Source organism: Polyergus mexicanus, unplaced genomic scaffold (assembly GCF_030449975.1).
Source record: "Polyergus mexicanus isolate NDT 795.1 unplaced genomic scaffold, iyPolMexi1.0 SCAF_14, whole genome shotgun sequence".
NCBI lineage: Eukaryota > Metazoa > Arthropoda > Insecta > Hymenoptera > Formicidae > Polyergus > Polyergus mexicanus.
The window spans coordinates 615,123-628,106 of NW_027223334.1; the positions used below are offsets into that span (position 1 = coordinate 615,123).

Below are 12,984 nucleotides of genomic sequence, written 5' to 3' on the forward strand. Positions count from 1 at the left end.
GTTCATGGGAAGCATTAAAAAAAGAACACATTTCTGGGCATGCGCAAAAGCCGATGTGATTGTCATCGGGCAAAGATCGCGTTCGCAAAAAAAGGAAAGCAATCGAAAGTGATTGTTCTTCTTTTTAGAGCCAGCAAGAGTTTCGCGGATGTAAAAGAAATATTTCATATATTTATTTCGTGTATAAAATTCTTATATATAATTATAATTATAATAACTATTATCGTTCTTCATCGAAATGATCAATCTCTTTCTCTCATATTTGCATCTCTCTCTCCCTTCGGTCTCCCTTGTTTAGCTACAGATTATTCATTTCTCGGTGTACGAAGATTTTTTTCAACGCACCGATAGGCGGCCACCGAGTCGAATGTCGATCATAAAAGTCGGCGCCGAATCACGGATAAGCGGGGAGCGTTGCGCGTTGCGTCTCGCGGCCGCGGGGATCGATAAAATAGAATGGACGGGCCGAACGAGAGACGGAGATCGGGCGCGAGAAAGAGAGACGCGGCGAGCTGGTTTACCGCTCGACGCGTGATGTGTAAGAGGCGGAGCGGCGGGAGGGGGAGGGGGGGATGGCGCGCGCGCGCGAGGGTGGGCGGAGTGGGCGACGCGGCGTGGCGGTGGCAGGCGGCGGTGAGCATAAAGAGGATAGGATAATATCGGTGCGCGTCCTCCTGCGGAGGTGCCCTTTCGCAGGGCCCGTTACGGATTCGTCCCGTCTCTCTCTCTCTCTCCTTCTTTCTTTCTTTCTCTCTCTCTCTCTCTCTATATATCCCGTAGCCGATCTGATTGCGGCCGAATCTGTACGATGTAGTTATGCCGAAGAAGGGCACGCGGCATGTGAGGGAGCCGGGGAACACGAGAAGCGTCCAGCAGCAGCAACCGCACGGAAGCTGCGTCGCGCTGCCCGGCGCGACGACGATCGTTCCGGAAGTGACCGAGCACTTTCGTAGCATACATATCGGCGCGATCAACGGCAAGCGTTGGCTATCGCTGAAGAAACGCCTGGGCCTGACGACGGACGAGGATGTCGCGGTGTACTTGTTGGATCTCGCCGACTCGGTCGCTACCTCCGTCACGAGGTACGTTTCATGGCTCACGCCTCACCGCTGTCATCGTCATCGTCATCGACCATGGTCCGATAACGACGCCGACAGACGCGCGGATCCCTTCTCGAACATTTCGATCAACGCGTGACAGAAAACCTAGCTGTCACGCGTACGGGGCTTTCCCCCTACTGTCACCCGACGCGTCTCGTCGAATCGCCATCTTGCGGAAGACGACGTACGGATGGAGATGCGAGGAGCGCGACGCCGAAGCCGAAGCCGAAGCCGATCGATACCGGATTGTCGCGGAAGGCGCGCGACATCGCGCCGCGGCCTTTTGAAAATCGCGCGACGTTCGCTCTCGATACGCGGGAATATCAGCTACAATCGCAAGTTTTTAAGTTTTAATATACCCACATCGTTTCAGTCAATATTCCCTTAGATAATAAAATTGGCCTCCAATATATTTTTGCTTACACATTTACTCTTTCATTTGATTCATTTATGATTAATTTCACGAGAATATGCAGATAACAATCTCTAATATATTTAAATTTTTAATACACACAGGCAAGACGATAAGTATAATGGGGCTGAGGATTGGAAGGCAAGTCAGATCAGGGATGATGATGAGGAAGCTCTCAAGATTGAAGCAGACGAGGAAGAGGAAAAGGAGGAGCCTGTTCGCAGAAGTTCGCGAAGGCAAGATCCCGTGTCGAATATCGTCGAGATACAGTCTCCCAGTCTCAGTACGATAAGTGAGAACGTGTCGTCGAAAGACGTGCTAAATGACGCGATCAAGTTGCATGTGCGACGTAGCTCGAGATCGAAACATCATAAGAACAAGACAAAACATCACAAGGACAAACGAAAGAAACGGCGACATTCGAAGAACGGCGGTTCCATCGGACTGAATGGATCCGAAAACATCAACGAGAATACGTTGGATGTGCAGAACTGTACTTCACTAGAAAACAAAGACTTGGACAATTGCGAGACGACGATAGTCAGTGAATTAGACACTAAATTAAAACTAGACGTAAGCTTCGGAATCAATACAAAGGACGTTGAATCCGTTACGACGAAGACTGAGCACATAGATAATGTAAGATTTATAAATGATGTAAATAATACGACGAATAATAATGCAATACGAGCCGGATGCAATACGAGAGCCATTGATGCATCTGGTGAATCGACGAGGGATACCTTAGAGGATGATAGAATTACGAAGGGAAATTTGAACGATGCGGCGGCATCGTCGTCCCTTCCGAAACACGAGTGTAAAGCCGAGGATTCGAACGAGGACGTAGAATATTTATTAAATCCAGTATCTAACATCAACGATACCGCACACGCACAAGCTGCGGACGCATCTGAAAAGACTTCAAAATCTCAAAACAAGACGAGCCCGGCGCATTACGCCGAATCGCAGGGATACGAGGAAGCAACATTTTATGACGCGTCGCAGAAGAATGACGAATCAAAAGACGGAGAGGATCGCAAGCAGAAGAGGAAACGGAAGCGACTGCGTCACGAAGAACAAGTCGGAAAGAATTCCGCGAAGGATACTTCCGAAAATAACGTTTCGGACGAGACGTCGACGTTCAAGCATCGGCGAAAGAAGCACAAACACACGAACGAGCACAAAACCAAGAAACATCATGATGTACGAAAGGCGCCGCAGGACGGTATCGTTCAGGAAGAGACGCAGGACGTGTGTACGCCTGAAGTCGAGGTGCCGTCATCGACGGTAGGATCCGGAAAAATCGCTGATAATATCGACGGCGTAATATCGGAGCCGCAGAGGCTCGCAATCAAAATTAAGCTCTGTCAGGAATGCGAAGTTCCACACTTGCAGGATGTGTGCCCTTTTACGGAACCGCTACACACGATAATCGACGCGATCTCGTACGAAGAGTGGCTGAACAAGCACAAGGAGAATGCAGAGATAACAAAGGCCATCAAATCGAAAGACCCGATGTCGGAGGGTTACGGCCGATTGGCGGACGATGGCTTCGAGTCGGACGACGAGCCGCTGACATCCAGTGAACAATGTAAGACCAAATCGAAAGTGCCGAGAGAAGAGAAACAGTTACTGGTGGACGCTGATCGGCCGTTGTACTCGAGGGACTCTCTGCCGGATTGTCTCGAGCTAAAGATCGCGAACACCGATCACGGTCTCAGCATCTACGCCAAGAGCCCGATCCCGATACGCGCCAAATTGGGCCCACTCGTCGGCACGTCAGTTAAAGAAATGGATATCCCGGATGATTTCTCCATGCGTCATATTTGGGAGGTATTATCGTTACTTCGATTTGATTGTGCGATCTTTGTATAATATATTTATTAAAATATATTCCTGTTACAAGAGTAATTTTTACGGCAAAGAATTTATTTCTTTTCAGATAGATAATAATGGGAAAAGTGTATATATCAGTACTACAGATCCATTAAAAAGTAATTGGATTAGATACCTTAGACCTGCTGAAACGAAGGAGAAGAGGAACGTCGCAATGCTTACGACAAAACAAGGCGAGCTGCATTTTGTTACGACCCAGAATATTATATCGGGGATGGAACTCACTTATTGGGCAGACTCGCAATCTTCCACCTGGACGAGAAAGAATAAAATAGATAAAACAAGTATGTAGGTTATACATATATCAAAGTAAATAAGTTAATATGATGTTATGAACTAGTTCATATGATCTTTTCCACACTCGTATCACTTTCAGATTGCGGAGGGTGCAACCTCAATTTCGCCCACCCGATATATTATCGATTGCATTGTTGCATCTTTCACGACACAAATTATAGTTTAACCATAAGAAAATATCATTGCAAGGTATTTTAATACTTGAATATATATTGAAATAAATTGATATATTTGCTATATGGTACTATACTTGCTTTACTTATTGTTGTACTAAAAACGAATCCTGTCGTTTTTAGGTTTGCGGCGCCGCAGTTCTCGGCAAGGATAATATCATGAAACACGCGGCAGAATTGCACGGAGGTCGCGGCGCATATCAATGCCAATACTGCAAAAAATTCTTTTTAAGACTGAATTATTTGGATATGCATAGGACTTACGGATGCGCACAGAATCCGCAACGGTCGCGGCCGCTGTGCGATTTTTGCGGTCGCAAATTTTGTCAGCCGCAAAAACTAAAAGTACACATCAAAAGGATGCACAGCGGTAAGAGCGCGTTGACGATTCGCGATGCATTATGTTTACATGTTATTTTTTTTCCATGTTTCTTATTATTTGAATTTTTTCCACAGATATGTCCGAAGTGCTCAGGGAATTTCAATGTAAATCGTGCTTAAAACTTTTGGGTTCTCGCGCAGCTCTACAACGGCACATGAAGGAGGTTCATCACAAAGACGTCGTCGCCGCAGCCACATGCGATCGATGCGGGAAGATGTTTCAGAACAAAAGCAACTTAAAGATACACATGCTGACTCACAGTGGCGTGAAACCATTTAAGTAAGTTTTGATTATCAGCATCATTTCTTATCCAAGTCGTTTACCGTTTACATATGTAATTATTTCTTTCTTTATCAGGTGCAAAGAGAATGGCTGTAAGGCGGCTTTTACCACGAAACAATGTCTACAGTTTCATTACAAGAAAGTGCATGGCCTTTCGGAAGAGATGATGCCCAAGATTGAACGATCCGTAGCATATACTTTTGATGCTTATAGCGGTGGTCTCGTCGAAGACATGTCTTGCGGAAGGAGCAGTCATGCTAGCAGAAGAAATTCACAGGTAACTTGTCTCTGATAATTACGTAACGATTGGCGAAAACTTTTCGAATTCTTTTCATCTTTTAGCAGGATAACAGTAACAGTTTACCATCACTGGACGAATGCAGCTCAGAGAGTAGCTTGAAAGTTGAGACAGCGGTGGCGAATCCCGCTCACAATGCCATTATAGATTCATTCCAGAGTGAGGCAAACGCTATGGTCAAATATAAAACGGAGCAACAAGAGTCGCAGGTTCCGATTTCGTCACCACAAACGACTGCATCTTTATCCAGCGGGCTCGACGCAACAACGATGGAAAACGTACGGACGGAAATCGATCTATACGGCACGTCGAGAGTGCAGAGTAAGGGTAGTAAAAAGTGGCTAGGCGAGTTTAATCCACCACCTACATCCGATATCGCCGTTCATTTACCGGCGGTCTCGGCGCCGTCTTCTGATATGTACGATTTCGAGGACGGTAGAAAAGACTGTGGCGAGAAAGTGATCTCGCGCACAACGGCGCCAAGTCTGGTGATGGATAGCAATAAACTTGGCTTGAGCATGTATCGTAGAACGGAGAGCGCAAACGCGAGTCTGCTAGTGGAGGCAGCCTTGGACGCCGCCGAGAGGGATATAGGAGCAGTGTCCAGTCCAATCCTGGACGACAATGATCGCGAGGCCAATCTGTACTCCATTTCGAGCCAGTTACAATCGCCAATACCGCAGTCACGGTCGCCGAATCACCTGGACTCGTATATCCAGCAGCAGGAGGAACTGATGTCGCCTGCGGCGACGCCGGACGGTCGACACACTCCTCCTAGCCACTTACACGTAGATTATCATCTTCACCGACCGGTCGATTATATCAGTGCTTCGAGAACGCACAACATCGAGCAATATCTGCATCACGAGGAGCTGCCGCGCGTCTCTTCGCCAAATTACATCCATATGCAGCAAGAAGACATGGTGTCGCCGTCAGCCACTCCGAATCCGCGCTATCAGGATGTACATCATCATCATCAGGTGCCGACGGATAATCTGTCGAGCGACGAGGGTGACTCGGTGGCGCAGAATCTCAGCCTGTCTGTAAAGGAGAAGTCGTTGCAACTGGACTTGTCGACGTCTTATAAATACGACTCACTCGGCGAACAGGATTTTGCTCGCGAAAGATCCAACTTTGAGCCATTGATGCTCAATAGTGGCGAGCTTCAAGGTTTGGACATGTCGGCTAGAGGATTTCATCACAGTTTCAGCGCCCAAGTGCAAAATACACGCTATCATCATCATCATCTGTATGACATTGGCGAGCGACAGACCGTGGATCTCAGCAGAACGAGTAGTTACTCTATGTCGTCGCCTCCGCCCCCGCCACCGCCGCCTTATCCGTCACACAGCGATGTTTTGCGGGTAGTCAGTCTAGATCTCACCCCAGGCGGTCGACACAGCGTCGATTTGAGTCTCTCCAGATCGCATCATCTGCACGGATCCGGCACTCGCGTCATTACTAGTCCGCAACCGGCCGGCTCGGCTGCGACGCATGTAGTACCTGATGCCGGTGACGGCCGAATATTGTCTCCGCCTCCACCTCCACCAGGATATAATCCCAGTTATCCCGTGAGTCCGGCCCCGTATCATCCTCCGAGACCCGGATACCACCATTATCCCGGTTATTATTGATCCTTGTTGACATTTGTGAATGTCGCGGCGATTCAATATCTCTTCGGTAAGTTTTATTTCATACATTCGCAAATGTGTCTGTAGGTCTTTTTGTTATTATCTTCACCACTAAACGAATTTATATATGTCGGAGTTATTAGTGATTTAAATCCGCACACAGTTTTACGTTGTGATATATCCGGGTTGCAGATGGAAACTGCCATTTTCATACATTATTTATAAAGTATAGTCCAAAATAATATTTTATTCTCGCAATCACAATTTAATGTTCAAGTTAAAAATACGTATAAAAACTGTATGCGGTTATAAGAAGGATAGAGAAGGAAATCGAAAAGGAAAAATTTTTCGACAAAAAGAGACATTAAAATAAAGAAATTAGTAATATCGTATGATGGCGCAGACGATCGTAACGTGATTAACGCAGTTGATGCGATAAATATGCACGTAAGGTATGCATACGACACATCCATGATGTTTAGAATGGATGTTATTTTTCAAAAAAAAAAAAAAAAAAAAAAAAAAAGTAGCCCGAGATTTTGCGAAGAAAAATCTATTCCATGAGAACGATCGAAAGACGAAAATTAATTTATCTCTGTAATTCTATAGCTGTTAAATTATTTATTCTTTACCTTCCTTCAATAAGCAATTTATATGCAGAACAGTATGATGTGTGTGATGAGTATATCGTATATAGAATGGTCGTTGAAAAAGAAGCAGAGATACATCGTGATCCAGTGCCACGTCCGTCAGTGATAAGTAAGATTATTAAGAATTGTTATTTAGCTCTTAGCTTATATATATTCTTCTATTTCGGATCTATACTCTCCATTGAGAAATACTCCGTGTAACGTGGCTTTGGTGATAATCGCAGCATCCCAGATAGTTTCCGCAAAGAATATTTTATGCGATTAGATTTAGAGAGAAATTAAAATAGCAATTATAAGAAACTTTTATAAAGGGAAGAGGGCTCTCTACTTTTATCCTGTTAAATATACGCTGGCACAATTACATTATTTTAAAAATAATATAAATTTTATTTGCACACACGTGATCTTTCAATCAAATAATAGGATATGAATAAAATATGTGCGACTGTCTGATATCTGGGATGTCAATATTTGTGAAATAATTCAATCAAGATGCCTAACGCGGTAGCTCTAAGTATATCTGCATGGTGGTGATAACAGATTGTAATGTTCACTTTTTATTCTAGTCATTATATATGTATATGTATATGTATGTATGTATATATATATATATATATATATATATATATATATATATATATATATATATATATATATATATATCTGTCATAGAGCGAAGGCGACATTAGGTATATACGTTGCGAGCATTTCAGCGACCGTGAATAGTTGTGCAAATACATGTTATTTGTTACGAATGCATATTTAAAATCGTACGAAAATTTTGCGTTTAAAACTTTGTTTTCCCGCGGATTAATCGAACAACAAAGAATTATGGTGATATCAACGTATAATTCCATTATCGAAATAAATCGCGACGTTTTAAAATTTCTATTTTATATTCTCGATGATATTACGTTACATCTCTTACGCTTGGAATATACACGAATATCACGAGCGTTTCCCAAGAGATGTATGTAAATTTTTGATCTATTTTTACAAGTCGACGTGTTTTATCATACATAAACATAGAGCACGTTCGTGTGCAGCATGTACGTTGATTTTCTCATGTCGCTTCCAGAGATTTCTCTAGATTAACGCCCATTAGCCATTTATCGAAACCAAAGATCTAAAAATATCATAAATCTTGTGCCAAATTGAAAGGCGCTCATTGTTATATATATATTGTATATGTAGCTTTTTTTAGCTGAATGTAGCGATTAAAGAGGGGGACAATGTGATGCCTCGCATTGTCTCCTTCATTTCTGTCACATTTATCGTCCATTATTTAACTACGCTTCATTATTCGTACACACTGAAAGATATATACGATTATTTTAAGAACATTTTATCAATTTCTTTCGTGTAAACTTTTTTTTTTTTTTTTTCGACGCTTCTGCCATTAAGAATAGTTACCAATTTATCCTCATGTCGATTCTCTTACTTAAACGCATTCTGCGTTTTATTTGTCCAATCATACATTTTGCGCATTGTGCATAATATAAGGACACAACAAACGCGAGATACATTTATTAAGATATAAATATACGTACACATTTACGTACACACACGAACACACACATACATGACAAAAGAAAAAAATTCAAAAGAAATGTTTACAAGTACAAAATGTGGCACAGAATATATTTGTATCAGGTTTATTAACATTTAATATATTGTAAGTGATATTAATAGAACATGACAATGGAATAAGTAAATTGATGGTGTATTTTCCTCCTCATTCTGAAAAATATTCTTTTCGCAGAGAAATCATCCGAGAATAAATGGTTCATCAAGAAATTTCTTCCCTGAATCATCTCGTTGATTGAAATGACTCCTTGTGTATAACACGTTACTTCTTTCCCCATACGCAACAAGTATATTTCTAGATATGAAATAAATTATACACATGTTTTCTTACATACAACAGATTTTATTGCAACTCAAAAAAAAAAAAAAGAAAGAAAGAAAGAATTTATAAAAGATTGATCGATTTACAAAATTGCACGTCAGGAACTATCAGAGGAGATTAGAGGGCGATCAGCATCGAAATTTCCACAACCATACAATTCTCGTATGTAGTAAAAATAAAAATTTTGATACTTCATTGTTAGTCATTCTGTAAGTTAATCAATGATTAAATTAATCGGAGTTTAGGGGCCGAAATATATCTAAGACTGATACAGAGGATGCAGATATGAATTTGGCGAACCAAAACCCTTGTATTATGGAGACTATATTACGTTCACAATGTAAAAAAAAATCAACGATTGAAATGGAAATCAATGTTGTAGCAATATTTGACAGATTAGATCTCGAGGTCGGTTTGGTGTCTAATTTTCAGCGTCTAGTTTTCTCAAAATATTCAGCGTCTTCCGGCGATGATCGGGGCGGAATAGGCAGCCGGCAGGGCGGAATATGCGGCCGGCAGAGCGGAATATGCGGCCGGCAGAGCGGAATATGCGGCCGGCAGAGCGGAATATGCGGCCGGCAGAGCGGAATATGCGGCCGGCAGAGCGGAATATGCGGCCGGCAGGGCGGAATATGCCAATGGTGCGGGTGCAGCCGCCAGATACGGAGCCGCTATGGCATGATTGACAGCGTGCGCGTTGTAACTACTAGCGTAGGTCCCGACTGTCAGAGCCGCGGGCACCGCTGCCGGAATCGCTGGTACCACTCCAGCGGTACAGGCCGCCACGAACAGAGAGCCGACGATAGCCTTTATCATGTAAATTACAGATATTAGTAATTGTAAAAGCTCGATCAATAATCATAAAAAAAAAAAAAAAAAAAAAATCAGTAATTCAGTAATTAAAAATCAAATTAAATGAGCAATTTGCGGTTTCAAAGTCGCTTTAATATAAAAGATTATATGCATGGAAAATTAATTTTAATAGTTTGTTCAAAAAAATTATATATAAATATATATTTTAGTAGCTTATTAAAAAAAAAATTATATACAAATATATATAATATATTGAAAGAAAATATTAATGAAAAACATATCGTGCGAAAATGTGCGTGGGTAAAATTAATTCATATAATTAATAAAAATGGCAAATGGTATTATTTACGCTTTTATAGTGCGAAAATACGAATTGAATTATTTAGGAAAACTTACGAAGATTTTGAACATCATTTTGATGAAGGTATAGCGTAAAGTGGTTGTCTTCGCTGCGAAAACTGCGATGCTATTCTCGATTACCTCGGTGTCTTTTATACACCTTGCCTTCCCCTTACGAGAATAAAGATTCTCCCACCATGATTACTGTTTGTTATACAATTCGCGAGGGCGTATCCGGAATAATTTACTCTACGACTGGTCTCTCTCTCTCTCTCTCTCTCTCTCTCTCCGTTTCTAGATTGAGTCAAATTTTCGTCATCGCCCGAGACCATTGATTGCAGGCGTTGATATGAATTTTGTCCGAGATATACGCGATTTATGCGTATTATGTACAAATAATAACAATATACAAGCGTGTACGAAAAATCAGTAATTAATTATTCTTCTCAGATAGTAGCTACGACACGTATAAATCAGTAACGTAAGTCTAGTCCACTAGTTGTGCAATCGTACTATCATTGTTCATCGTCCTTGCTTTCGCGTAAATCCCATAAATATAAATGCTTAAATGCGTAATCTAAACGACCAAAAAAAACAAAACAAAAAAAAACATTGTATCGTCTGTTATATGAAAAAATACAAAAATATGATTAATATGATATATGTATAATTCTTATATTTTTTAATTTATAAAAAGAGTGCAACTTTTTTTTATGCAACTTGTATTTCGTCTAATGTCCATTCTCGTGTATCTATTCTTGCGCATTTGCCATTGGTTTCGTCTTAAAGCATTTCTCACGTGAAAATTCTTGTTATCTCATGGCTTAATATGATTTTTGCAAAATTGCGTTCTTTGTCCAACGCTTGTCTAACGCTTCTTTGTAAAGAAATCGAAGGAAGATAGAACGCCCGGGATCAACGATCGGCTTGTGCCCTCGAACCGATACTTTATGCAAACGATCGTCGGGAATTTGTTTTTGCCGTGTCGTCGTCGTGGCATGCGATCAGAAGCAGGATACACCTTTCAAGGTTGCGATGCGGTCGGGTGGGATTCGAGTTTCCAGCTACCGTCCAGCTCCAAGTAATTCAGATCGAGGGCCCTCGGAATGTACGCATGCCTCTTTCTTGCTCTCCGTCTGTGCGTGTCGCAAGAGAGCTGGGGAACTTGGAGAAGATTCGATTCGGCGATTCCTATCCTAGCGATATATTCCCTCAACGATATTCCTTCGATCGCTTTCGTTTTCGGTCTTCTCGGCCAGCCATGATCCGACGCACTTTCCTCCGGGTACGTGATTTACTTGCCGAAGAAGCTACATTACGTAAATTGTCGGGGCACCTAGAGGTGTCATCAGAGCGTGTGACCTAGAATGCCGCGCTAAAGTCGCGACCGGACTCGCGATGACAATTGTTTGCGCGAATCGAACTATTTCGGGATTAATCAACCGGATTAATTCTTTGTATTAATCTTTTCTTAAGAATATTTTTAGATTATCCCTTAAGCTATCCAAATTAAAAAATTCTTCTTTATTATTATTATTATTATTATATTAGGTGTACAACTTTGCTTCCGCCGTTTTTTTTCCAAAATTCGAGGCTTTATTGTAAAAAAACTGGTTATACATTTATGATTCAAAGTATTGTCCACTCCCAATGATCGTGCCAATTCTTTTTGACTTTGACTCGAGTCTTCATTAAGTAATGCCTCCAATTCTGCATCTTCGAAAACCTTCTCTCTTCCACCGCTATGCCGCGCTTCGACGTGAAAATCACCGTTCTTGAAGCGTCGAAACCACTCACGACACGTTCTTTCACTAATAGCGGCTTCACCATAAGTATTTGAGAGCATTCGATGAGCCTCAGCCGCAGATTTTTTCATATTGAAGCAGAAAATTAAAACCTCCCGCAAATAACGAGAATTTGGCTCGTAAACTGACATTTTCAATCGAGAATAACTTTATGACGCAGATACAAATCGACTAATGTTTCTATGGGGTTATGTTGACAGATGCCCAAGTTTATCGCATGACGTCTATGATCTATTTATTTCGACCACTACTTACCGCTAAAGCCATCTATAGGAAAACGGCAGTAGCAAAGTTGTACACCTAATATTATCTTCACACACTTCTTTTATTATATCGCAAATATAATATAATTGCAAGATTAACCATAATTCATTTTAACGAGGAAAATGACGTTAACGATAAATGTTAAAATTTTTCGAAGTAAAAAGAACGAGCACACGATGGTACATTTTTGAGATAAAAATTTGTTTCAAATTTTTTTATTTCAATGATCACTGATCTTTTCGACCTGTCCGAAATTACAACGACTTTGATGAAGCGATGCGCTCGATAGGAAGCGGTTGGCTATATTTATACTAGACATCTGTCAAATCGAAGATTATAATTAATATATGTGGCCGGTTAGTTGCGTAATCTTGCCTGTAACGCACAATGTGTGGCAAAATTGCGCGACAGGGAAAATGATTACGTGAAACACGTGGCCAACAATGTGCCGCGGACAATCGAACAGGGGATGCATAATTTTATGAATTCTTCGAATTTCACAAATATTTTGCTGTATTTATTTCGATCTCACGTATTCTCCTTAAATAGAAGACTGGAGCAGTCTTCGATAGGCAAATGCGAATGACAATTTCAACGCTCCTTTCAAAGTAGGTATAAGGAAAAAATATATGGGGAAAAAAAATTCTTCAAACATATAACATTATCCGAATACCCTTGAAAAGATGAAGAACGCTGGATGGAACTCGCGTGTTTTCGAAAAAGATATTTGGCG

The 12,984-nt window shown here is 41.5% G+C and overlaps 2 protein-coding genes across 3 annotated transcripts; one reads left to right on the plus strand and one right to left on the minus strand.

Moving 5' to 3' along the window:
• The first annotated feature begins 632 nt into the window (after nucleotides 1-632).
• Nucleotides 633-8,808, plus strand: LOC138939317 (uncharacterized). 2 transcript variants are annotated; one of them, XM_070306987.1, is made up of 8 exons: nucleotides 633-1,082; nucleotides 1,617-3,345; nucleotides 3,455-3,692; nucleotides 3,785-3,894; nucleotides 4,002-4,248; nucleotides 4,335-4,539; nucleotides 4,618-4,819; nucleotides 4,885-8,808. In XM_070306987.1, the coding sequence occupies exons 1-8, from the start codon at nucleotides 817-819 to the stop codon at nucleotides 6,472-6,474; spliced, it is 4,587 nt and encodes a 1,528-aa protein (XP_070163088.1). In that variant the 5' UTR covers nucleotides 633-816; the 3' UTR covers nucleotides 6,475-8,808. The 2 variants fall into 2 exon arrangements, with proteins under 2 accessions (XP_070163088.1, XP_070163089.1); XM_070306988.1 differs by having other exon boundaries at nucleotides 4,888-8,808.
• LOC138939318 (RNA-binding protein 14-like) lies at nucleotides 8,702-10,296 on the minus strand. The gene is made up of 2 exons (XM_070306989.1): nucleotides 10,240-10,296; nucleotides 8,702-9,837 (listed from the first exon to the last, which is right to left on the minus strand). The coding sequence occupies exons 1-2, from the start codon at nucleotides 10,255-10,257 to the stop codon at nucleotides 9,484-9,486; spliced, it is 372 nt and encodes a 123-aa protein (XP_070163090.1). The 5' UTR covers nucleotides 10,258-10,296; the 3' UTR covers nucleotides 8,702-9,483.
• Between the last annotated feature and the right edge of the window lie 2,688 nt (nucleotides 10,297-12,984).